General features: G+C 53.8%; 10 protein-coding genes across 10 annotated transcripts; 6 read left to right on the top strand and 4 right to left on the bottom strand.

The window, feature by feature from the left end:
* Positions 1 to 1327: 1327 nt before the first annotated feature.
* W97_05375 (uncharacterized protein) lies at positions 1328 to 1957 on the top strand (the record flags this gene model as incomplete). The annotated part of the gene is made up of 1 exon (XM_007783259.1): positions 1328 to 1957. One exon carries the CDS (start codon positions 1328 to 1330, stop codon positions 1955 to 1957), a length of 630 nt encoding a protein of 209 aa, XP_007781449.1.
* Positions 1958 to 2077: 120 nt separating this feature from the next.
* On the bottom strand, positions 2078 to 2785 carry W97_05376 (maleylacetoacetate isomerase; the record flags this gene model as incomplete). The annotated part of the gene is made up of 1 exon (XM_007783260.1): positions 2078 to 2785. The coding sequence occupies one exon, from the start codon at positions 2783 to 2785 to the stop codon at positions 2078 to 2080; it is 708 nt and encodes a 235-aa protein (XP_007781450.1).
* Positions 2786 to 3434: 649 nt separating this feature from the next.
* W97_05377 (uncharacterized protein) lies at positions 3435 to 4101 on the top strand (the record flags this gene model as incomplete). Its single annotated transcript, XM_007783261.1, has 2 exons — positions 3435 to 3646; positions 3795 to 4101. 2 exons carry the CDS (start codon positions 3435 to 3437, stop codon positions 4099 to 4101), a joined length of 519 nt encoding a protein of 172 aa, XP_007781451.1.
* Positions 4102 to 4439: 338 nt separating this feature from the next.
* On the bottom strand, positions 4440 to 4998 carry W97_05378 (V-type proton ATPase subunit F; the record flags this gene model as incomplete). Its single annotated transcript, XM_007783262.1, has 4 exons — positions 4440 to 4580; positions 4643 to 4780; positions 4847 to 4882; positions 4939 to 4998. 4 exons carry the CDS (start codon positions 4996 to 4998, stop codon positions 4440 to 4442), a joined length of 375 nt encoding a protein of 124 aa, XP_007781452.1.
* A 346-nt stretch (positions 4999 to 5344) lies between these two features.
* On the top strand, positions 5345 to 6757 carry W97_05379 (uncharacterized protein; the record flags this gene model as incomplete). The annotated part of the gene is made up of 2 exons (XM_007783263.1): positions 5345 to 5608; positions 5672 to 6757. The coding sequence occupies 2 exons, from the start codon at positions 5345 to 5347 to the stop codon at positions 6755 to 6757; spliced, it is 1350 nt and encodes a 449-aa protein (XP_007781453.1).
* An 872-nt stretch (positions 6758 to 7629) lies between these two features.
* On the top strand, positions 7630 to 8191 carry W97_05380 (uncharacterized protein; the record flags this gene model as incomplete). Its single annotated transcript, XM_007783264.1, has 2 exons — positions 7630 to 7723; positions 7815 to 8191. The coding sequence occupies 2 exons, from the start codon at positions 7630 to 7632 to the stop codon at positions 8189 to 8191; spliced, it is 471 nt and encodes a 156-aa protein (XP_007781454.1).
* A 106-nt stretch (positions 8192 to 8297) lies between these two features.
* On the bottom strand, positions 8298 to 9923 carry W97_05381 (uncharacterized protein; the record flags this gene model as incomplete). Its single annotated transcript, XM_007783265.1, has 1 exon — positions 8298 to 9923. One exon carries the CDS (start codon positions 9921 to 9923, stop codon positions 8298 to 8300), a length of 1626 nt encoding a protein of 541 aa, XP_007781455.1.
* Positions 9924 to 10482: 559 nt separating this feature from the next.
* W97_05382 (uncharacterized protein) lies at positions 10483 to 11697 on the top strand (the record flags this gene model as incomplete). Its single annotated transcript, XM_007783266.1, has 4 exons — positions 10483 to 10750; positions 10817 to 11046; positions 11195 to 11251; positions 11314 to 11697. The coding sequence occupies 4 exons, from the start codon at positions 10483 to 10485 to the stop codon at positions 11695 to 11697; spliced, it is 939 nt and encodes a 312-aa protein (XP_007781456.1).
* A 328-nt stretch (positions 11698 to 12025) lies between these two features.
* On the bottom strand, positions 12026 to 13984 carry W97_05383 (uncharacterized protein; the record flags this gene model as incomplete). Its single annotated transcript, XM_007783267.1, has 1 exon — positions 12026 to 13984. One exon carries the CDS (start codon positions 13982 to 13984, stop codon positions 12026 to 12028), a length of 1959 nt encoding a protein of 652 aa, XP_007781457.1.
* A 1449-nt stretch (positions 13985 to 15433) lies between these two features.
* Positions 15434 to 23744, top strand: W97_05384 (uncharacterized protein; the record flags this gene model as incomplete). Its single annotated transcript, XM_007783268.1, has 7 exons — positions 15434 to 19488; positions 19665 to 21134; positions 21183 to 22012; positions 22100 to 22592; positions 22664 to 23130; positions 23179 to 23330; positions 23496 to 23744. 7 exons carry the CDS (start codon positions 15434 to 15436, stop codon positions 23742 to 23744), a joined length of 7716 nt encoding a protein of 2571 aa, XP_007781458.1.
* Positions 23745 to 25248: the final 1504 nt, after the last annotated feature.

Genomic DNA, 25248 nt, shown 5'->3' on the forward strand with positions numbered 1-25248 from the left:
ACATCACGGTTAATCAAACATGTGCACATTGCCTCCGATGGAGATCTTCGTTATCATGGTGAAAGGGCGTTGGGATCTACTTCTGGCTTACACGATATACCTTCATCTCTTCTCGGTGGTGTAGCTTTGAGTTTCTGGCTATTGCCCTCTTCGAAAAGCTTGGTTGGATGTGGCTTGCTGAGCCACGGCTGGCGTATTGGTCGTCCTGAATTGGACTCGGTGCCTTTATACATCTCATGAATTGCTTCACGTCACGAATTTTGGTACCTTTTGAAACGCCGTCATGATTGCCATTGCCGTTGGGATTCGGACGACGTTTTTGGCTTGATTTCGGTTTCTTTTACGCTAGATGTCCGTCTCGGTCCTTGGAGTAAATGAATACAGATATCTTTTTGTAGATATTATGGACAACGTTGGTTTCTCCTGCTGCCTAAGGCTTCGTGCTTCCCCCTATTTCAAAGTTGCAAGGAACCAATTCGCTCACATAACACCAAAAATCACAGAATCACCAAGTCATCCAAGACTAATTGGCTCCCTTATCATCAACAAATCACCAAACCATCCATGTCATAACGAACACCTCGTCCTTGATTAGTAGCTCTTCTTCCCCTATCTTACCTCCCAGCGAAATCAAGGACCTCATTTATGGTCTCGCTGAGCCCGAAAATACTATGTATAGTATCATCCGGTGCAACCACTGTAGTCTTTACTAAGCTTAAAGAAATACATACGATGACAAGCACCTGACACCCGGTCTAATTCTTGTGATTATTGATACCAACGCTTCTTTGAACGGTCTGTAAAGGCTGCAGCGTTAAAAAAGCATATGAGCAGAGTAACTCACACAACATTCAATCGCAACCAAGCTAGAGAGTTAGGCTTGTGATGAGAGGTATTTCACACTGGCCGCTTGTATAGAGAGTAGAGAACCACCTAGCCGTTAAGTGCTTATATGCATTGATCAGCTGAGGTGCTTTTAAAGCACGAATCGCTGTTAAAGTAACCCAACATCAACCTCGAAACCATAGATCGTACGGAATCGATAGCGGTGGCTATATAACCAGCTAATTGCAGCTTCGACTTGAGTGAAGCTCTAATGCAAGATCAACTATCTACAGCATGATTTGCTCTGTTCCCGAGGCTCAATGGTAGACGAAGAACCCCTGCCGTGCCTGCCAAGACCTCGAGTATTCATCTCCCCAGACGCGCGCTCAACCTACAGTCGCAAACCCCACCATGCTATAGAAACCGTTGATACTGCGTCCCAACCGCTCGCTCCTCTTCGCCTACTCGCTGTCTTGCTCTCCTCATTCACGGACACACCACAATGGCCACCACGAAAGAAACATCCATTCCGGCGCAAACGCGCGTCCCCGACTGGGAGCACGAAGCGCAAGCGCACACCACCACCAAGAGACCGGGGTTTACCACGATCCTTACGTCCAGATTCAATGCCTTTTTCCCACCCCATCGAACCTACCTCGGCCTCTCCCGCCGCGTCTTCCTCCTCATCCTCACCGCCGTATTCTTGCTACTCTTCACCCTCGTCATCGGCCTCGCCGTAGGCCTAACCCTCAGATCCAGCAGCACTCGGAACCTGCCCCTCCCCGGCAACGCTGAAGTCCACACCGGCGACCTCACATACTACGACACGGGTCTCGGCGCCTGCGGTCTGACTTCCTCGGCCAGCGACGACGTTGTCTCGATCAGCCACTTCGTGTTCGATGCGGTGCAGGTGGGTGGGAATCCGAATAGTAATCCGCTCTGTGGACGGAGGATCAGGGCGAGGAGGTGGCACGAGGGGGAGAAGGGGGAGAGGAGCTTGGATTTAAGAGTCGTGGATCGGTGCACGGGGTGTCAGCCGCAGGATATCGATGTCAGTTATGGGGCTTTTGATAAGCTGGCTGTGAGGGATCATGGGAGGGTGGTGGTGGAGTGGGCGTGGCTGGAGAGTTGAAGAGGACAAGAGCTTTTGGAAGACGACATAAAAGACAGGAGGTTGAGCCCGTTATGGCCATGACGAAACCGCTTTCGATATGCGCCTACGCCTAGACAAGCGTCGACACTACGATCCTCATCAAGGATCTCCTGTTACATGGCCATCAAGACTCTCCCGAAACTCCTCCGGCGTATCCTCCTGCCGCCTCCAGTGCGCCTTCACGACAGCCTCCTCCCGACTCATCGTCTCATAGATCCTTTTCACCGTCGGCAGCTTCTCGAGGTCGACGCCGAACCTCTCCGCGCCCCACACAGCCGGCACCAGCACCACATCCGCCATCGTAATCTCATCCCCAACCGAGAACTCCCCCGCCGTCTTCTTCGCCGTCTCCTCGTACGCCTTCAGCCCGCGCGTCATGTACTCTCGCGACCACTCTGGCCCGTTCTTTCCCAGCTTGCCGACGGCTAGCATGATGTGCCGATTCGTCACAGGCTGCGTGTCGCACGCGATGATGTCGACGAGCGTCCGGACCTGCGCTCGAGCCACCGCCTTGTCGCCTGGAGGCAGCAGGGGTCGGCGATCTGGGAACGCTTCCTCGAGGTATTCGAGACCGGCGACGGATTGGGTGATCGGCCAGGCGTTGTCGGTGTTCAGCGGTGTGAGGACGGGGACGGTGCCCGAAGGGTTGAGGGAGAGGTGCGAGGCGGAGGTTTGCTCGTCTTTGAGGAGGTTGGTGTAGCTGCAGCTGTAGGAGAGGGACTTGAGGTTCAGGGCGATGCGCAAACGCGCGGAGCAGGAGGAGCGGAAGTAGGTGTTGAGGTGGAATTGGGGAGTATCGGAGGACATGGTGGTGGTCAGAAGGGGGAAGCACTACGCTGTGGGTGCTCCTAGGGGTAAGCTCAAGGGCTGCTAAGCTGGAATGGCATCACACAAGCTCTCCAGTAGGCAGGCCTCTAACTTATGTGGAAGCACTGCGCGGAAGCTCTCCGCAGATATGCGGGGTGTTGCGGGATATCCGTCGATAGCCATAGGGGCTGGCGCATGATGGAGAGCAAGCCACTTCGTGACCCTTGGCGGTAATGCTAGGGATGTCAGAAACACTTGAAGTTGTCATGTCAGCCGAACGGTATCCGGAGGACTTGTCCGTAGATTGGGTCAATGTGTTTCTGCGATGGTGCAGGGTGTTGAATCTCTGACCTCGAACGCCAAGACTGATGCTCCGCCTCCGCCTCACGTGGTCTCGGTGGCTGGGCTTTGGGCGTCGGCGAATGACGCCGCATCAGTCTCTCAAACCTCCCAGTAACGACCACAAGCTTCCTTAACCCTGAGCTCACCTACCCAACTGCCTGTATCGAGTTAACCAAGAACTCATCTACCCCGGTTCGTCTGCTCCAACTTCGGCGAGCAGCTCTGGACATCTCCGATCCATCAGACCTCGTCCGATAAGCCCATCAGGCATCTCACAAAACAATCCACTCCCAGCAACCGCTCCAACATGCGTCTCTCAGCCCTCGTCCTTTCCCTCGCTGCCGCGACAGCCGTGTCCGCCCGCTCGGCAGGCGACTTCATCAAGGTCGGCGGCTCCCAGGTCTCCATCAACGAGGACCTGAGCGTGCCGGGCAAGAACCCGCTCTCCTTCTGCTCGGCGCCGACGGACGACATCCTGAAGATTGACCACGTGGATCTGGACCCGAACCCGCCCGAGGCGTGAGTTGTTTCCTCTTATCGTTTGCGCGGATGGCTGGGCGGGCAGGGGCATGATGGCTTTGGGCATCAGCACCGGTCCTCCCCGGACCGCCCACCCCCACGCTACACAAGACCGCTTACTGACAGCTAACCAACTCTTTGATCCCAGCGGCAAAACCCTCAACATCTCCGCCAGCGGCACCCTGCGCGAAAAAGTCGAAGAAGGCGCTACGATCCACCTGCAGGTCAAGTACGGTCTCATCACGCTGATCAACCAGCAAACCCCGCTCTGCGACCAAGTCAAGAACGTCGACCTCGAGTGCCCGCTCGAGAAGGGCGACATGAAGCTGAGCAAGAGCGTCGACCTGCCGCGCGAGATCCCGCCGGGGAAGTACACCGTTTTGGCCGACGTGGAGGATAAGGCGGGGAAGAGGATCACGTGTTTGACGGCGTCGATTACGTTTGGGAGACATTAGGCTGTGGTGCGTGGAGAGGACTTGGGGATGGGGAACGGGAGGGGGAGGTCGGGAGACGGGGGAGGACTGTGTGGGTTTTGGTGGTAGGACACGGCGACGCTGAAGGCAGGGGAGGAGGTTTCAATGTACTTTGATGCACAGTTTCTGAACGGGACGTGATGCAGGTCTTTGCTACAATTCTTCTTTGCAGCTGGTATCGAGAACGTAATCCTAGGCCCCGAAAGACCCCGTGCTATTGGCACCGCCGTGAATCCCAGCCCACCGCACCGTCGTAAAGAGCCTCCTAGCCCTGCTATAGGTGCTGAGAATCTGCATCGTTCCGCCGGAGTGACATGTAGCTACTCGCCGAAGAGCCGGCGCACCCTCTTCAACACGCTATCCTTCTCTGGGTCGTATGGGTGGTCTTTCGATGGAATCTCCAAGAGCGCCGGAAACGCCGCCGTGTACGTGTCGACGCGGTGCCGGATCTTATCCGCGATCTACACGAGGTTCAGCGCGTGCTACGCCCAGTGTGCTTGGAGTAGCAGGCGAGTGCACGTACGTGCTGATTTATGAGCACTATCGCTATGTCCTTCCTCTCCTGCGTGAAGCGCTCAAACGCCGCTTCGATCGTCGAGTTCTCGGTTTTCTGATCCACTACTAGGAAGTTGCGTTGCGAGTCTGGGGGTTCCGTGACGTGCTGCACAACCCGTCAGGCTTACAAAGTTCCTTGGTAGTATGGTAGGGGAACTGGATTGCTACGCACACCGACGCCCGCGAGGAGTAGGCCGGTCACTGAGTCCTGGTAGTCCTCAGTGTGAGCTTGGGGAACGGTGGTGGTGGGGGTGCAGCAAGTACCTCGTCACCGATAACGGCGAGGAACTGTCTATCCTTGTACGCTGAAGGGGGAGCTGCCATGATGCGTAGTCCTGGGTTGTGGATTCGTCAAGTCGTAGGTTCGTCAAAGCGGCAGCGGTTCTGCGCGTTGGATATTACGGACGTGTGGACGGTGAGGGTGCTTAAGATGTAGCTTGCGGCGGAGGCTGAAGCCATGGCGGGATCGGCGCAGGGATGATCGGCGCTAGAGTTCGCTGTGACGCTTAGCTTCGATGTATGTAAACAACAAAACTTTCTGTGGACGACTGAACGGAGCTTCTCCAGTAAGCTTTCAAAGCGCGGCTACCTCGGAGGATGGCGAGTGGCAGAGATACATACCTCTGCAGTTCTCCATCCTGATATCTCTCTCATCCTCTAACAATTCAAAATGCCCCGCCTCGTCCGCCGCGCGCCGCTCTCTGAGCGCATCAAGAGCTACCTCAACCCGTGGGACTTCCTCCTTTGGCTATCGGAAGAAGTCAACGACGAGTGGGAGGAGCGCTTGAAAGAATGGTCGGTCGTGATGGGTGTTGCGATGAACTTCGTGTTCATGGTTGCGCGCGCGAACGGCGGGAGAGCTGCGAGCTACGCAGGAGACGATGTCTTTGGAGACTATGAAGGACGGAGAGGCAGCGGCTGGTTATCGTGGTTTGTGAGTGAACCCGTCAAGATCGCCTAACACTGCGAGAAACAAACTGACCGGCTTTCCCTCCAGGCTACCTGTCTTGTCTGGATCCTCTCTGGGTTCTCGGTTCTCAACGCTGTATATACCTTCTACCGCAGACGCCACTACAGGCTCTTCGAGACCTCGATCGATGTCCCTCCAACAACTCCATCCGCCCACCGCGTCCGTGTCGACTCCTCACCTCTATCATCCTCTCCCCTCCGCTTTCTTTCCAACATTATAACCTCATCATCAGCCGAAGCGCGCGCCCACCCCGATGAAACGCGCGATGTCTGGGAGCTCGCTGTCTGGGACCCAACGCCCATATGCCTGCGTCTCTTCTGCCTGTTCAGTCCCGGTCATGTCCTCGTCTACTTTCTATTTCTCCCCTTTGCGCCGCTCGACCCTCGGCCCAGCGTCACAGTCGTCAAGACCATCATTCTGGCGACCCTTCTGTCAGTACAGCTGAGCATGCTCCATACTTCATTCTCACAGCAGACCAAAGACACCGCCATAATTTCTAAAGAAGTGTTGCACGAATACGATACCAAATTCGTGCATCCGATGCTAAATCGACCGGTACGGGACGTTGGCACTCAGAGCGCGGAGAGCGGCGCGCAGACCACAGAGGTTGATACATACACCCCGACAACAATCGTCAATCGCGGTTTCCGCATTAACCCCAATCCCGCATATGCGTCGCAATATGATCCAGATGGTGCACTCCAGGAACAGCGTCAGCACAGGCTGCCCCGCATGGCCAGCACGCCTTCATTTAAGACGCCAGCAACAGTAAACGGCTTCGCGGATCCCGCTTCTTCTCCAGCAACACAGCCAAGGACTGCAATACGCCAACCGCAGTTCCGACCGGCTGCTCAAAGCACAAATCACGTATCTAGTGGCCCCGGCGATGGGGGCAGTCTAGGCGTGTACTCGCATGCGAATTCACCGCTGAGAAAATCTGCGTCCACAAACCTACTGAGGGCCGACGGCGGCGGTGGCGATGGGATAAAGAAGCGGGAGGGGAGCCCGCTGAAGAGGATGAGCACCCCTGGAGGTGGCGATGGAGGGCTGAACCGGCGATTTGCCCAGCTAAGGGGCGAGGGAGCTCCAAGAAGGGAGAGCGGACGGTTTTAAATGGGACGGAATGTTCAGAAAACACTTCATGAAGGACGGGATGGGACGTCGCACGCCCTCTGGAGAGTCTTTGATGTAATCATGGAACTGCGAGATGTATCACACTGCCAGCCTGCAGGAGAGAAGTGCTAATCATCATCATGGCGTTCATCATCATCAGCAGCTGGAAGATTCGTACCGGCTGGAGTTTATGGGTGTTGGCTCGGTGCCTGAGCGGCCTAAAGCGCCCTGTGGTCGGCTCAGTAAAGTATCACAAGGCGCGCCATCTGATTGGCCAGTCAGTTGAATCTCACGTCATCATGCTGACTGTCGCATATTATGAACCCTCTGCGTTCATCACCGCAAGTCAAGAACTTGTCCGGGTTACAGCTCGCACCACCCACAAAAAAGTTCCGGGCACCCACGGATTAACCTCTGGGTGGGCCGAGCTTTTTCGGATAAACCTCTAGGTGGGCTTAGCTTTTAGCCTAAGCAGTGCACATGCGATGCATATGCAATGAATAAGCGCTGCATATACACTTTATATGTATATCTATTGCAAGTTGGCGGTTAGCGGTTAGTGGTTAGATGGTTAGGTGGTTAGCGGTTAGGGTGGTTAGGATTAGCTGTTTAGGAAGAGCATAGGAACCTGTCCCGACTAATTGCAACCCTAAACGGTCTAGGATCAGTATATGTAATGTGTAGGAATTGTATAAGCGATGCATATGCACCTTGTGGGTGGGCTCAGCTTTGCCAAGGTAAGCTCTGGGTGGTGCCAAGTCTCAATTTCTGGGTGCCCAGAACTTTTCTCTGGGTGCCGCGAGGTGTGTGCCCGAACTTGTCAGAGTTTCAGAATCAGCCTGTAATTACAACCTTCACGAGCCGGACAGATAATGGCATCAACTCAAGGCATACCCGTCATGATGGTCGGCAGGTCCGCCGAGAACGGCAAAGGCGTCATTGCGCTTCTGCAGCCCGATTATGATGGTAAGCCCATCCTCACGCTCAACCCTCCCAAAAATTGTGAAAGCACACAAGGAGCCCCTTGAAGCTCAACTCGTCTCATACCCACTCCCAGTCGTCCATTTCTGCGAAACAGTCCCCTCAGCCAAGGAAGAAATCCCCACCGTGCTCCAAGGCCTCCCCGTCCATGCAGCTACCCCGATTGGAAGCAACGCCCATCGCACCAACACTGGATCCAAACTTCCGACCCCTGAATTTATCTTCATGGGCGCCGGGTTTCCGGACGAAGACTTCGAAGAGGTAAAGGCTGCGGTTGGGGAGCTACCCGAAGGCATCCGCTGGGCCAGGGAACGGAGGAGTGACTTTGACGGGCTGGGGCTGGAGAAGGATGAGAGTTGGCATGAAGCTGCGGGGAGGAGGGTTCCGAAGCCGGAGATCATCGCTCAGGCGGCAAGGAGGGTGTTCGCGAGGGCGAAGGAGGAGGGGACGTAGGAGTGCAGTTGAATGCTCCTCGTAGCGTGAAGGATAGAACGACTTCGAATGAAAACTGCTGGAAACTTCGGTACCGTTTGACAAGTGGTTATGCAGAGCTATCTGTCTACCTCAGCTTGTACACGCACGGCTTCAACACCTTGCTCTCATCCGTTTCATCCTTCTGTTCCTCCTCCACAAACTTCCCCTTCGGCTTCCTCTTCCACGTTTCATCATCGCCCGTCTTGTTGTCTGCAGCCTGGACGTTCTTCCCCTTGACCGGCGTCGCAGCCTTGACGAAGTTCATCCTGACAAACATCTTGTTGCTCAGATCAACCGCTCCCTCTCCATTCAGCACAAACCCCCTTTTCCCCAAAACCTCCACAAACGCCCCGACATCAGTCCCCTGCTTTCCGCTTTCCACACCATCAACTTCAACCGCCAACTCCTCCTGGTTCTCTCCCTCTTCCTGTTCTTGCAGCTTCCTCTTCTCTTCCTTGCCGACTAGCTTGTTGTTCTTCTGCCGTTTGCCCACACTATGCTCCACCACCTTCCCAGCCCCTCGCTTCCCCTCCACTCTTCCAAATCGGCTCTTGATCTCTGCAACCCACAGCTCGCCCCTCCACCGCAAAACCCTCCACGCCTCTTCAATGAACTCAACCCAATTCGTGCCCATGAGCGCCAAACAAAAAATCGCCACATCCACGCTCCCATCCCCAAGAGACAGGTCCGCGATATCCGCCTTCGTGACCAACGGGCTCGGACTCGCAAGATCAAAGCTCTTGATCTCGAGCTTCAGCTTCGCCGCCAGCGGACCAAGCTCCGCAGCCAACCTCGCATCCCCGCACCCCAAATCCGCAATCCTACACACCCCATGCGTCCGTGGCAGTGGCGCCAACTCCCCTTCCTTCCTCGCCCCAGCACCGCCATCGCCCCTCCCGCCCCGCCTATCGCGAAAATTGCCTCGCGGCTCCCGCACCTTTCCCCTCTCGCGGATCGTGCGGATGTACACGTCCAGCGGGTTCTCGGGCCATGCCTCGACTTGCTGCCGGAAGCCGGCGTGGTACTCGTTGAATATCTCCGGGTCCTCGTCGATGAGTTTCAGGGAGTGGGAGGAGGGCGTGGTGTAGAGTGTTTGATTCAGATGTCTGAAGCGGGCGGAGGCGAGCTTGGCGCGCATGGAGGCCTGCAGGGGCGTCAATTTTGTGGCGGGGGGAAGGGGTGGAGGTGCGGCTGGTTGCTTGGGGTTCGAGGGGGTTTGGGTGGCCTTGAGAGTGTCTTTGGTGGGCGAAGTAGAGGCGGGTTGGGGTTTGGCGGCATCGCGGAGGTTCTTTTCGGGCCTGTTTCTCTTCTTTTTCTCGAGCTTGGTGGACTGCTCTGCCTGTACTGGCTTTGATGTAGAATCGGGCCCATGCTTCACTTCTACCTCCTCCTGACCGTTGTTTTGCTTCTCAGCCCTCCGCGCAGCTCCAGCCTCCCGCTGCTTCTGCCTCCTCTGCGTCTCGGCCTCGTCGTTCTTGCTCTTCTTCGCAGGCTTCCCCTCGATGTACTGCTCCCACATGTCCGCCACGTTGCCCCTCGTCACCGTAGGTCCATTTGTTCTTCCATGACCCCCCCTCTTCCGCTTCTTGGAAATCTCAGACGCGTTGGCTGCGGTGCCTTTGTTTGGCGCGACATTTGGTACGGCAGCAGATGACGTGTTGGTTTGCGCCTTGATTGGAGCGGATATGTTCCAGCCTGGGACAGCGAACATGGCTCGAAGTGTGTAAATAGCGTAGTGGTGTCGAAGACTGGAGCTGGACGGAAGACCAATGTTTCGTGCGGTCAACTTTTCCAACGGCTTGGCAGGGTCCAGCGATTTTCCGGGGTCGACACTCGCCAGAGCGCGGCTTCAGTTTTAATCTTAGACGTTGGAGACTCCGTTCAGCTTGCATATCTACTCAGCAGCTAGGATTACCATGATAAACACGCGGGACGCTCAAGGAGGCGCGCGTAGAAGACCACAGGTTATTAGCTGTGATGGCTTACAGTTCTCATGACTGACCGCGCAACCGCGCTATCAAGAGTGCTGTTCCTCGTCCTGCAGCTGCTAACGTGAAATCGATTACAGGTGCTTGATTACCGTAGCGTGATGTGAAAGTTATCTTCCTTCGTGAGCGCTGTTTGATATTGGAATCACTATCAGTCCAATCCCTACATCATCATGACGTGGTACGGACGAGCAATCGAGATATTTACGAGTACATGGACATGCTGCATTACAACAATTCAGACCAACCTCATCCTCATCGTTTCCGGTACCTCAACACACAATGTCCAAAACAACCCTCACCTCCAAGATTGCCGTGGTTGGCGCCGGCGAAGTCGGCTCTACAATCGCCTACTCCCTGATCCTCCTCACCGTAGCGGGGGAGATCCTCCTCGTTGACCCAAAGGAAAATGTCCGGGATGCACAGGTACAGGATCTCTCCGACGCGACCTTCCATGGTAACACGAGCACCCGAATCAGGGCGGGCACGCACAAAGAGGCGGGCCAGTGCGATATCGTAGTCATAACTGCTGGCGCAAAGCAGAAGAAAGGTAGACTTTTCTACCTGTGCCGGAGTCTGTAGTCAATCATGTACTAAGAGAACTGTTTACGTGAAGGCGAGAGTCGTACGGATCTGATCGGCCGCAACATGAAGATCTTGGGAAGTGCAATCGAGGACATGAAGCCATTCGCCAAAGACACGGTGCTGCTTCTTGTTGCTAACCCGGTCGATGTCTTGACATACTTCGCGCAGAAGTTTGCGGGTCTACCAAGGGAGCAGGTTATTGGCAGTGGCACGTTTTTGGACTCTGCAAGACTCAGGGGCATGTTGGCGGAGAAAGCTGATGTGAGTGGTTGCGAATTCTCACTGCAGCTATGTGTATCCTGGTCTCAAGGACATAGGAGTGGGGGTGATAGAAAAGAGCCCGTCGCTGCCGATGCCGCTTCTACAGACTGCATTAGTAATCATTCCAAGCTCACGCTTCTCTTTCTAGGTCGCGGCAAGCTCAATCGACGCCTACGTGCTCGGCGAGCACGGAGAGTCTCAGTTCGTAAGCAAACACCATCTTAATAACAGCCCCAAGAATGCGTGCTGAAGCAGAGTGACGACTAGGTAGCATGGTCCAGCGTATCCATCGGTGGCGTACCCATCGAGCAGGCAGTGTCCGACCTACAGATCGACCGCGCCGCTACGGCCGAAGACACGAAGAACAAAGCAACAGCCATCATGGAATCGAAGGGCGCAACAGCCTTCGGTATCGGCGGTGTTGCAGCAAGTATTTGCAAGTCGATTCTGTTTGATCAGAAGAACATCAGGCCGATCAGCCATTATCGGGAGGATCTGCAGTGTTGCTTGAGCTTCCCAGTTGTGCTTGGCAGGAAAGGTGTCGTGAGAACGGTGCCGATGCCGCTTAGCGAGGAGGAAGACAAGGCGTTGAAGAAGTCGGGGGAGAGTTTGAGGGAGATCATTGTGGATGCGGAGAAGAGTTCTGCGTAAAGTGACTGGGCCATCCCAGAGAAAGAAGAGCGCTGCACCGTGATCTGAAATCCTCGCAAATCTGCTAAGCAGGTATAGATCCTGGGTGCTTCGCCGATACAAGCTGTGGCAGTATACTGACAATTTACACGTGCTAAAGACTTTGAGCGGTGGGAAACCCTCGGAATGTACTGAGAAGCTGACGACGCTGGAAGTCTTTCCTGCTTGAAAGCTTCGCTACTATGCTGAGAAGCTGTAGGAGGTAAATCCGCATCCCGCAGAGACAGCGCAGCCTCGTTCTGTCAGACCGAACACCCAATAGTAAACAACAGTCCTACGCGCCACCATGTCATGCCACCACCAGGGTATCTACCACCTGATCCAGTAACCCCTCCCAAAACGCCCTTTCCCAGAATCTCAAGCTTGATGGAATTGTGGTACCCGTAGTCTGCTGCTCCTTACGAACTCCCTTTCTACCCTGCTCCCACAGGGAACACCCCTCCTTCACCTGATTCTCCCACCACTCTCTTTCCGCGCTCTCGCCGGCCCTTCTTACCACGGCTTCCTCATCCTCCATCTTGTACAGATCACATCTGTCACATTCCTGACAAGGTTTCCCAGGATCCGGTCTGAAATGCTGACAGAAATGCCTATAGCCCTCCTTGCCCACCTCTTGACGGCAGACGTAGCACATCTGGTACCCGCACACGCACGTCAGCTTGTTGCAGCCAGACGCCTTAACAAAGCTGAGATTGCAGTTCGGACAGGTGCGCTTGATTGCTTCGGCCTGTGCACGCTCGATGGCCGTACGGAGGGCCTGCCGCTCGGACTCATGGCAGATGTGGATGTCGTGCCACTCTTTGTGGCAGCTGATGCAGGAGCGGCGGCCGCAGAAGGGTGAGAGGCAGGAGAAGCGGAGGCCGAGGCTTTTGCGAGCGAGTCGTTTGCGGGATTCGATCAAAGGTGCAAAGATCTGGATGTTGGTTTTGAGGAGGTAATTGAGCGTGATGAAGAGAAACGTGAAAAGAACGAGGAAGCGGAAGGGGCCGCGGAAAGCTGGGATGGAAAGTAGATGGAAGAGTATAGCGGAGGTGAGTACGAGAAGTCCGCGGTTTTTTAGCCGCCATTTGAGATGCTGCGTCGCGAGATAAACCTCATCGACTTCGGCATAGATACAGAAGGGACATTTGAGGATTGGTAACCCAGACTGTATGAGGTTTGAAGTCGTTGAGCGTTCATGAAGTTTCCGCCATGTCTCTTCGCCGTTCGGTTCTGTGGCGAGTGCTTGTTGGATGGAGGAGAGTGGGAGGCACCCGTTGCATTCTTTTGTGCCGTTGGTAGCGAGTGCAATGCACCGCAATGTTCCCCTTTCTGTGTTGATATTGCGGGCCCAACCTTGACCGTAGAGTGCTTCGTTAACAGAGTGACGTATGCAGCGGAAGCAGATGTAATGAACTCCGTCATCACAGACAGACAGCTGTTCGAATGTGCAAGGTGTGAAACAGCACCCGCAGTCGTACATATCCCCAGCTTCCTCAGCCTGAGCTTCATTAAGCTGCTCAGCCAACGCTCGGTCCCTCACAATCTGCTCCGCTTCCATCCTGGCCAAGACTGGAGCAACCAGAGTGTCATAAAGCTCTTTGTTGAGCTCTGCATTTTCTGTGTACGTCAGCACCGGCCGTGCTGGTATATTCAACCTTGGTTCAGGAGCGCTCCAAGTTATGAGTGGATGGTCGGTAGAAGATGGCGCCTTCCGCCGTTTGATAAGGCTTGTGAAAGAGAACCTCCATGACTTAGAGGCCAAGTTCAAGAGTGTAGGTCTAGCTTGAGTGTAAGAGTAGTTGTATTCGGCAAGCACAGCCCGGATGGTGGAGCGGCTGAGCCCCTTGAACTCCTCATATAGAGCGGTTTTCACTGCAGCCTGGTAGCTTTCGTTCCGGAATCTGTCTTCCATGGCTAGAGGCATTCCACGAGAATCTACCGTACACGCGGCTCTGTATTTGTAAAAGGATGGTACCTCTCGTTCCTGCGGCTGACGGTATCGTCCGCGTACTAGCTTTGCTCTGTGCTTGAGGAGGCTCTCGGTCACGATTTGGACTCTACTCTCCTCGCTGACATTGGCGAGGAGTTCGCGGAAGACCTCAGGCTGGATGTCAGGGAAGATAGTGGCGAGAATCTGTAGGGAGTCGTTAAGATGGTGCAAGTCAGGTTCCTCATCCTCAGGCTCACGCAGCGCTATTCGTTCAAGAACAGCTACCGAAGGCGTAGCAGATCGAGGTGCCGGCGAGCTGAACGAGCCCCATGGCATTGCGTGACTACGTGGCGTGAAGTTGAGGGATAACTTTCAGAGAGGCAGGTGGACGGGAGTGTTTAGAAGGTGCTCAACCGGCAAAACACGTGATACGAAAGCCAAGCGAACTTGCCGCCGACGACAAGTCTTCGACGTCTCCAAGAGCTCCTTTCGCATCACATCCCATCAACCCGCAGAGCGAGCAGCATGCCATCCGTCTCAGTATCACCGCGTTCAGTTACCAGTCGAGTCCTGTCGGAGTGGCCACCATGAACCGTGATGATTAGCAGCGGATCTGATGCTGGAGAAGCGGGCAGCATACTATGCATGCTAATTCTGCCAACACTAAGAGGAACAGTAATCTGTGACCTTGAAGATCCGTGAGAGCAAGGCATCATGACCAGATACATCTTTCAGAATGTCGTGAAGTTCCGCACGAACCAGTTATGTCCTTCAATGCAAAGATGCGGGCGCGCCACGTCAATGAGGGTGAAGATGGTTTGTAATACGCTCTTTCAGCTCAGTAGATACTACGTGTTTCCCTGCATGCTTCAATCTTTCCAGGTCAACAGTCAAATAGCTTTGAACCGTCAAGGCCTATTAGCAGTGAACGCGCTAGCGCCTTCAGGGTGCTCCAGCGGTGTTTGCAACTCCTCTTCACTAGACCGTAACACCGCGTTCCACTCCGCCCTCTCTGAGTGACATCCAACTCTGTGCCGTCCTTATTTCATCTTGTTCTTTCTTCACTTCCATCCTCAACACAGGTCGCGGTTGAAGGGCCCATATCTTACGCGATCACGAAGAGCTCACATAAAGTTGACCTTACATCAATCTCGTGGGTACCTAACTACCATCACGAGTACCCTTTCAAGCAGATCTAGAACCTTGAAGAATACAGCCGACACCGCAGGCGCGCTTCCTCCTGGAGCCGTGCTTGCATTCAGCCATCGCCGCGATGATCGACGGAAAGATTCTAGATTACATTATCAACCATGTCGTTCTACCGCCCAAGTTGCCTCTCCGAGTGGAGAAGAATCAAGGTTCGCTAGAGGACGCGCTTCTCGAGTTTGTTCACGAAACCGCTTGCACCTTTATTCAGCAGCTATCAGACGCCGATCAGGCTGGGTGGAGGCCTATTCTATCCATGCTGGAGCGATGGATGCATACGTTACGAAACGGAGCTTTGGGAGCGGAAGCGCTGACAAAATCGCTTTTTCACATGCAATCGAACGGTTAGTGCTCACCCTTTACAGCCTAAGCCTACAGAGCCGTATGGCTACAGTTCAGTTTTTGAATATCGGTTGTTACTTGTGATACATGCTGGCAAGGCTGACCCGCACCACAGATTTCATGGGCCTCCATCTCAACGCACAGAATGCTGGAGTTCTACTTTACAGACTTACAGACTCTTTCGTTTTTGAAGCGTAAGACTTTCTACATCCACTGCTCCTCCCTCGACTTGAACACATGCAGCGTTTGAGGAACTTAGAGGCCTACTTGGAGCGCCGCCATAAGAAGGCGGTGCCCAGCAACCCAGGACACTTTACACACCCGCAAAAGCAGTCATTCTCCGTCCAATACGTCCAGACCTCTTCCCAACACGACGCTCTCAAGACTTCCATCGAAGATAACGCACTGCAGCGAAGGACTGAGAAGGGATTAGAATGGGAACGAAAATCACTCAAATTTCAGTCCTTGGAGGCTGAGGCTAGGGAGCTGGAACATACTCCGAAAAGAGACAATGACGATGCGGAGGTCCATGGCGAAGCAAACTGCGCGAAATGCAGGATTCAACATGAGGCAGACAGCATGACCGTGGAAATTGATGAGTGGCCACTACCTTCGGATAAAGAGCAGATGGAGGCTTGCCTGTTTGAGCTGGATCGACCACCAGGCTTTGATGCGTGGCGAGACACGACCTGGAGCATTGTACAAGATCTTGGCAGAAATCCGGCTGACCCTTCTGAAGACGTGCATGTTCGTCTACACGAATACTCCCACCTGAGGAAGTTAGCAACAGGCTCCCCCCGCATCACGCTGGCCTCATACACAAAGCCTTTCGCGCTGTCGCACTACAAGCGTCGCAAGTTCGCAATCCCGATCGACAGTATATGCGTCGATAGTGGACTAAGATATCGCCTATTCGACACGACTCAGAAAGCTTGGGTGACGCTTGCTAGAACGGGTGAGCGTCCATCATTGGCCCAGAAGTGCGTTCTTGCACTACCTAGCAGTCCGTACACGACTCTTCAGTGGGCCGTCGACTCAACGAAACACTTCGCGAACCAGGTCATGGAGAAGCAAGCAGAGTGCCCACCAGAGATCAGTCTTCGGGAATACCATTCTTTTGGACTCCTCCGTGCTGGTCCGAGACTACAATGGAGCAACATCCTAGCGGAACTCAGCGCCACGAACCTAACATTGAATGGCTCGGCCCGAGTATTGCTCCTGCAAACGGCTTGGGAAGCTGGTCGAGCGTCCACCAGAGGAGTGCTCCGTGAAACGCACTGCATGTTTGAAGACAATGCTTTCTGCCAGAAGCTTCTGCAGGTGTTAGGGCATGTGGCGAACAGGGTTGCGGCGAGTTGGAAAGAGCATGAGGCCGTAGCGATGACCATCAGCCTGCTACTTCGCCTTCTCTCCCTTACGCAGTCGGAAGATGTCACTTTAGAGGCAATATCGCTGCTTCGTAAGCTACGAGAAATCAAGGTTAGCCAGACCAACAGACGGCTGTTACGGATTGCAGCCAGCACCTGTCGCACCACCTACAATGTTGACGCTCGGCACGTTCCCAGAATCTTATGCACTGACGCGGACGTCGCCTGTTTAATCGAGTGTTCCATCATCGTACACGACAATGCGACAAATGACATACCTGCCACCCAGGCAAACGTGGAGGACACACTCATCAACCATGCCTTGCAACATGGTCTACGAAGCTGCATACTCGAGCTTCCTACGGGTATGAACACAGCTGTCACCAAGGTCCTGACAGGAGCAGTTGTTAGTGACCCCTGGCGCATCTCTTCGGAGAACTCGTCTACGTGGGTCACTAACTTCATAGACGCCACGATACCTCGACAGTCTCGCACTACTCTTCATTACAACCTCCTCAGTGGCGAGCTGCTCGTAGGTGGCAGGCCGCTGGGGAGAATGCCCCCATCTTCCGAGAATGATGAAGTCTTTCGCCGGGTTTTCGAAGCCCGGGTGCTCCGAGTGTCTTCATCCGATATGCCAGGTATGACGTACGCCGCATTACATCCGATCAACGGACATCTGGTTCATCTTGGTATGAGGCAAAACAAACTCATCGTTCGACCACGCCTGGGTAGCAGAATACTCGAGATCATCCCACATGAACTGTTTCGAGCTGACTTACCCCGGCAATTGGTCGAAGACTACGTACACTGGCTGGACCTTCAGAGCAATGAGATCGAATTCCGTCCACGGAACAGCATTTGGAGCTCCTCCGAGCAGAACTGGCGGTTGCAGTTCTCCTCTAGAGGCCCGACATCTCTGCGAATCTTGAACAAGAGGTTGGTGAATCCACTTAGCCACATTGCTCGAAAGATCTTCAGCATCCTCGCTACATTAGACGACAGGGTCAACATCCACATCACCATGACGGACGAAAAACTCATAGAAGTCAGTTTGCCCCGATTTGCGCTGCATTTCTTCGTGAACCGGGCTGGCGCTTTAGAATCGAGGGAGTACGATGCCGTTGTTGGCTCGGATCAGATTTTGGGCTGCTTGAGCGGCTTGAAGAGCAAACTGGTACTTAACAGCCAAGCGTTTGAGGGATCTCAGCTTCAGCAAAGCGTTCTAATACCGTATGGTGAAGTCTTCATCAACAAGGCCGATTCTCATGTTGCCGTGAGCATCGAACCTGGCAAAGATGACAAAGTTCGTCATTTCCATTATCGTATCGACACACACCTCCGGAAGCTAAAGGGGCCACCTGAGTTGTTATCTGGGCTTTTCAAGGCCTATCTGCACGCAATTACCACTCACTGGCTGCCTGACACCTTCACGGGTCTCACCGGTACGGAGGAGGCCCTGGAAATCCTCAGCGAAGAATCGATGCGGATGTGCTTTCCTCTCACTGAGGATGAACTGCGCACGCTGCACTGCATTTCGGCACTTGCCCCTCGCCGGTTTTACTACCCGCAACATCTGGAACGGAGCGGCCAGGTGCAAGTAGTCATGTGGCATAAGGTTTTGTCACCTCTCGCGCAGCATGAAGAGTTCCATAACATGGCTGCGGCCATATCTGCCTATGCAGCGAGGGCTGCAGACCTGTACCCTGAGGGAGAACGAACGAAACTAGTGGAGTACAAAGGCGATCTTCTTCTTCTGGAAAGAGCTGCTCAGCGTAACGCAGCGATTAGGCCGCGCGACCACCTTCAGAGCAGTCCACTCACCAGGGGTGATGTTGGATACAGTCAGCGAGATACAGCTAACGCCTCTGATCGATACTCTAGGGTTTCTGAGATTGCGAAACTGGTCCAAGCGTGGCCATTAAAGGTTGATATCTGTCTGGATCTAGCTAAACGTATGAAATCGTGGACGACGGTATCTGGATTCAACGGATCCTTCACGCTTTTGTCGTATACGGACCTCCTTGACTTGGGACGTGACAGCTGGGGTTTACTGTTCAATCTCTGCCGAAAAGCCCGCCGCACCGACTCTCATAGGCTCATGTTCCTCTTTGGCACGCTGGCTTTCGGCGGAGATATTGAACAGATCCATCTTCGGACACTGCTCGCTGTTGCATTTTCAGGAATCTTTCGCGACCTCGCTGGACCGGCACAGGACAGCTTCGACCTTTCCGCAGGTAGCGGGCCAGATAATTTGAAGCTCGAAAGTATTCTTCGCCAGCATACCGTACCCTTCGTGTGTGGTCCGGTGCCGCCAAACTCAACAAGGTATCGCCGGGGAGTATTCCGCAAGCAGGAGACTGCAAAGTACACCAAGGAGGTCACCGCGCAAGTCACGCAGCTTGCAGAGGATTTCTGTGAACAGTGGCCTGCAGCAAGGCTAGTTCCTCCAGCTCAAACAGCGGTGCCACTGATCAACCTAGCTTCGGCGGTTGCTGCTTGCAACGAAATGTTCAAGGTATGGCACAGCAACGCAACATTCCTGCAATACATTCGAGGTATAGAAGTAGATCTACGTCCTTTGCACGATCCGGCGCAGACGAGCACGCCCGCGGAAGCAGCCATACAGGAGCCCATCATTTCGGCGCACCAGGATATAATCTATCCGTCGCTCATGGACATCATTGCGAATTCATCACCGCCAGCCCTGGAACCGATTCCAGAAGCCCTGACCCGTCGGCCCCGTCCGTCTAAGAGCTCGAGTAGTCATGCCGCCGAGAACCAGCATCGCATGTCTCTTGACTCCTTGGATGATCTGGGAGAGGAATTAATGGCCCGAGGCGGTTCGATCCAGCGGGAATATGCTGAAGTTCTTCGCCTCAGCATCACGCAGCTTCGTGCGCGGCCTATGGCCGGACTGCAGGAGTGAGTAATCGTTCCAGTTTCCTTTGTCTGTGAAACCCTAGTTCGAACAACGGCGTATATTTAGCACCTAACCAAGATGCGCCGTGTTGAGAGACCGAAAGGCCTTGGCAATGAATGCAATACTGACCATCTGTGAGCAGATTCTGTCCACTGATTCCTGAAGGCGTTGTCGACAGCTATCCTCACCACGCCCTGGAGTATGCGGATCATGCAGCTGATCTCAAGGCCTATGTTCACCAGGTGTTCTCCTCCATCACGGCTGCTCTAAGTCCCACCGCGTCTCACCAAGTTCTACTCCAAGAGGCCTCCATTTATCCACCGGCTACGCCGCGTTCGCTGCTTGCACTTCTATCTAGAAAGACAGTGAAGCAGCTCCCTGAGGGTTGGCTGCAAGTGCTAATCACTTACGGAAGCTCAATCGCCATATATCAGCGCTCAGAACGTTTAGTTCAGCTCGCCGCTCAAAAAGATATCTTGGGATTACTCAAGCTTTTGGAGTGTCCTGGTCGAGACGGTTGGAGTCCGATTCAGTATCCCGACTGGCTCCTCATCGAGATAGAGAACAACATATGTATTCGGGCCGTTCAGGCGCGAGTTGCTCAGGAAATGCTCTCGCCCTCCTCGATGACCAGTCAAGTCTATCAGCTGAATTGTGGCGAGGGGAAATCCTCCGTCATCATTCCCATGCTCGCCGCTGCTCTAGCTGATGGTAACAGTCTCGCGCGAATCGTCGTTCTGAAGCCGTTGCTCCGCCAGACTCAGTATTTGCTGTCTCAGAGACTTGGAGCGTTACTCGGTCGGAGAATATACTATGCGCCATTCTGTAGGAAGACGAAGCTTGACCAGCAGACTGTCGCAACACTCCAGAAGATCTACAAAGAATGCAAGGATGAAGGTGGCATTCAATTGATTCTGCCTGAGCAGATCCTTTCATTCCGATTAGCGGGCCGAGAGCGCCTCGCGTCTGATCATTCGCTCGCGCAAAAGCTCATAGGACTGGAGAGGTGGCTTGAAGCTAATTGCCGGGACGTTCTAGATGAATCTGATGAACTTCTCGATACCCGATTTCAAGTTGCGTACACGATCGGCACTCAAAGGCTGTTTGACGGACATCCTGATCGTTGGCTTCTGGTGCAAAACGTCCTCTCCAGGGTCGCGCTCCATGGGAACACGCTTGCGAAGCGGTTTTCCAAGGGTATCGAACTCGATGAAAAGCCGGGGACTTTTCCTGCCTTGAGCATCACCAGCAACGAAGTTGGTGAAGAGCTTGAGGCACTTCTCGTATCCGATCTTGAAGAGGGCAATATCGCTGGTCTCTCAATTGGCTTCGTTCCTGCCACCGTGCGGCGAGCTATCCTCAAGTTCGTGCGGTACAGAAAGGTGGACTCAACCATTGCCTCGCTCGCCAGTACAGCACTTGCAGGCACGCCTCAGCTACTCAAAGCGGTACTTCTACTTCGCGGACTGATAGGTCATGGCTTACTGTTGTCCGCATTGCGGAAGCGCTGGATGGTTGAGTACGGCTTGGATTTACGCCGGTCGTTGATGGCTGTACCATATTATGCAAAAGGGGTGCCATCAGTATCTTCAGAGTTCGGACATCCCGACATCGCCATAATACTTTCGGCTTTAAGCTATTACTATGCGTAGGTCTTTCTATCTTATTTGATGGGAAGGAATACTGACTTTTCTAGTGGTCTCACGCCTGAGCAGCTACGACAATCCTTTGATGTGCTCTTCAAAGTTCCCAGCGCCGCGGATGAGTACGCGTCCTGGTGTATTTCATGCCCCGGACTGCCCGACCAGCTCCGATCACTTGAAGGGGTAAACATCGAGGACGAAGATGTGTTTACCTACCAACTACTTCCATCGCTGTCGAAGAACAAGAAAGCCGTTGATTTCTTCCTCTCGAACATCTGCTATCCGAAAGCCGGCAGGGAGTTTCTTCACAAGCTATCGACTTCTGCTTGGGACATTCCCGCGTCACGTCGGGGTAAACCAACAACCGGTTTCAGTGGCACTAATGACAATCGGTTCCTCCTTCCACTGACGATCCAGCAATACGACCTGCCTGAACTTCAACACACCAACAGCATGGTTCTGAACCTCTTACTTCGGCCAGAGAACAGGGAGTACGTCAACGCGGTCGATGGCAATGGCCGGCGTCTTGATATCCCAGCTCTTCTCAGGCTTATCTCCGCACAAGAGCCTCCCATCCATGTGCTTATCGATGTGGGCGCACAAGTCTTGGAGATGAAGAACCAGGACGTAGCTCAAGCGTGGTTGAAGGTGGTGCCGAATGCCACTGCTGCAGTCTTCTTTGGCGAGAACGATGAGCAGATGGTAGTGGATCGTGAGGGTCGCCTCAGTCACCTGGAAGCGTCTCCGTTCAAGTACAAGTTGGGCGACTGCTTGATCTATCTTGACGAAGTTCATACGCGGGGTATGGATCTTCCGATCCCGCCGGGCGTTCGAGCCGCCCTGACGCTGGGTCCACGGTTAACGAAGGACAGGCTTGTGCAAGGTTCGTGGTAATCCAGTTCCTTGTGTTGTTGGTCAATTTTATGGGTGAGTTTACTCTGTGAGACTGTGCTAACAGACCTCCTAACAGCCTGCATGCGCATGCGCAAGCTCGGATCGGGCCATGCACTTGCCTTCCTTGCTCCTCCTGAAGTTCACCAAGGTATACTAGACTCTGCTGGAAAGGAGGTCCACGAGCAAGTCACATCTCTGGACGTTATCCGGTGGTCCATACTCCAAACATTGCAGCAGGCCAAGAACAATCTTCCGCTTTGGGTCATGCAGGGCGTTGAGTTTGTCAAGCGCAGGACCATATGCGAAAGTTTCTTGACAGAGCCTAATCCCGATCGCCTGTTTTCTGATGCTCCACGTATCAGCAACATTTGGAACGAGCTTCGAGAAAACGACGCACAGGGCCTCCAGGAGATGTATGGAACAGATCGAAGTCACACCCAAGGATCTCTGCCTGCTCTCAGTGAATCGCCTAACGATCCCATTGCGGCGCACTTGGAGACCGTTGCCGCAACATTGGATCCCAGTGCGGTCTCTGAGACCGCACTCAACGAAGAGCAAGAGCGTGAGCTGTAAGCGACTTCTCCTTTCCGCTACTGCCCCCGTAAACCTTCCCGAACAACCCGCTGATTTGAAGCTACAGAGCTACCGAAGTCGAGCAGCAGCAACAGATACAGCGACCACCGGCTGCTTCAGCACTTCCTCACAAACTGAGTGCTGTCGTGGAGGAGTTCGTTTCCTCTGGAAGCCTTCCGTCTGGACAAGGCGAGCTTGCCTTGCCGGCGTACACAAGCTTATGCAATACATCAGTCATGAAGCAAATTGGCAGTTTCGACGGCATATGCCCTGATATCTACGTTTCCGTCGACTTCGCTAATTCGGTCAAACTATTATCAAACGCGCTCGGCGATGATTACCTCAAGCCTGTCCGATGGGTGCTATCTAGCGGTAGGTCCAAAGCCGTATTCATAATCAGCCCGCACGAAGCAAACAGACTCGTCGACTCGATTAGGACATCAGACCATGCTAGACTCCACATCTTTGTTCCCCGTGTCGCGAAAACAATGACCGGCTTCGGCGATTTCCTTTACACGATTGCTGGAACTGAGCGTAATGCCAGTATCCCCCAAACTGAACAATCTTCTTCAGGCTCGGGAGGTGCGCCGGAGAATTGGCCGTCGGAGCAAATACTCCGCGGACTAAACCTTTTCGCTGGCTCCCTTTACCTTCCCAATTACACAGAGTATACAAACCTTTGTCACTTCCTCGGAATCGCCACTAGAGGCTACTCGAACCGCAGCGGACAAAACGTACTCGAAGCAGTAAGTGTGGCGCATAGTCATTTCCCTTCACCTATCACGGACATCGCGGTGTTACATCCCTCTGCTGTGCTAGTTTTTCCATATCTAACACTGTCCAGCGCTGCGGACCTTCTTTTTCCTCATGTTTCACATGATACTAATCTTCGTTCCCAGGATCCCCAAGTGTCAATCGCTAATGACGGGTTCGTTGATCCGGCCTCTCGCGCCGCCTTGCAGTGGCCCGTGGAGTCACCTTTCAAGCAGAGCCCGCTTCCGTTTATCAAGGCACTCCTCTCGCTCCGTCAACACGGGCAAATTTTCGCGCATACGCACATGGGATACATAACGAGTGGCAGGGTTTTGACGGAGGCGGACTTTCCAGACACAGATGGTCTCTTCTTTCCTATGAATGACTTGGGATAGCATGGATAGGAGCACATCGGATGGTTCCCTTTGGCGCTGGAGTATGGATCAAGTTGGATTTGATTTTTGGCGGGCACGGTTTCTGCTTGGGCTTTTGGACACGGAACTGCATCCTTCCTCAGCGGTTGACTGTGATTGAGCGCTCTAGCTACTTATCTAGCGCACTGCAATCTCATCCACAAAGCTCCTTACCTGCTTGTGCGTCCTCTGAGGCAAGAAGCTGCTTTCAACTCGGCTGTGGTTGCTGTGCCCCAATGCTGGTAATTTCCCGCCCATGTGGACTCTTTTGGCGCCCTTCCCTTACGTGCTTCTCCGCGGTTGATGACTTGGATATCTCGTGCTGTGCTGGTTGTTTGCAACACTAAACAACGATTGAATGCTTACCTATAGAGACCTACAGGGTTCCAAGATAGCTGGTCTGACCTCATCAGAAAGCCGCGCCGTAGAAGCGCAGTTTGATCACGTGCATTCGCGGATCAACCATTCACGCATCACAACGGTTCATGTCGCGTCCACAAAGCGAACAGGGAGAAAGAGAGTCTGACTGTCTGATTTCTCAGCTCTTGCAAAGACATGGCATCCCTCAGCCCATTCAGAAATTTTTGTCGCCGAACTTTCCAGTGACAAATAGTGTGAAGCTGTTCTCGACAAAGGCCCGTTATGCCGTGAGCGCCCATGACTTATGATTACTACCATGCTGTACAACGCTCTTGATACTAAAGAAGCGTCCCCCAAGCAGATCCATACACAGCCCTGAATTAAAAGTCGTTCTTCCCGGACTTATCAACACGCTGTTCAAGCTCGCAGCCTATTATCGATGTTCCAATCCACATTTGCGTCATCGACGATCTCCCGCCGCGAACCGTCCCGTTCCTGCATGACGGGAACGTTGCTCACGGGCCCGAAAATGGCAGATCAACCTACGATCTTCACATTCTCTGCTTGCACTTACCAAGCTTCTTAACGCTGCACACGTTCTGTCCATCCTAACTCCAACCACTCAGCCTTGTCATTGTTTCGCCGCACCACCACCCACACAGCACAGTAGGGGCCCCGGACAACGAGCACGGTACAATTCCGCCGCATCAACCTCCCCATCTCTAACCGTTAACCTGTCCATCCTCTCGTCCGGCCGACCCAACCACCTACTAGCCGTATCTTGAGATGTCGGGATGGGAAGCCCCTCGCTGAGCAGCGCAAGATGTCCGGTCTCGATCAAGCAGGATGCGAGCAGCGCAAGCCGGGCGAGGTGGATAAGGCTAGGAATAAGTTACATAACGATGGAACGTTGGGGCAGTCGTTGTTTGAGGGAAGGGTATTTGAGAAGGGTAACGCTCGGTTCTCAGAACAGAGTATATGATTTGCTGCGCAAGCTCGCGAAGGATATCAGGATATCGAGACATAGAGCCAAACGCTCCGAATCCAGGTACCGACAGCGTGCTTTGAAGAGGTGAAGCATTCAAGCTGCCACAACCTGATCGACTGCTAGTAGTCACTGTTGACT

The sequence above is a fragment of the Coniosporium apollinis genome (genome assembly GCF_000281105.1).
Source record: "Coniosporium apollinis CBS 100218 chromosome Unknown supercont1.25, whole genome shotgun sequence".
NCBI classification, from domain to species: Eukaryota; Fungi; Ascomycota; class Dothideomycetes; genus Coniosporium; species Coniosporium apollinis.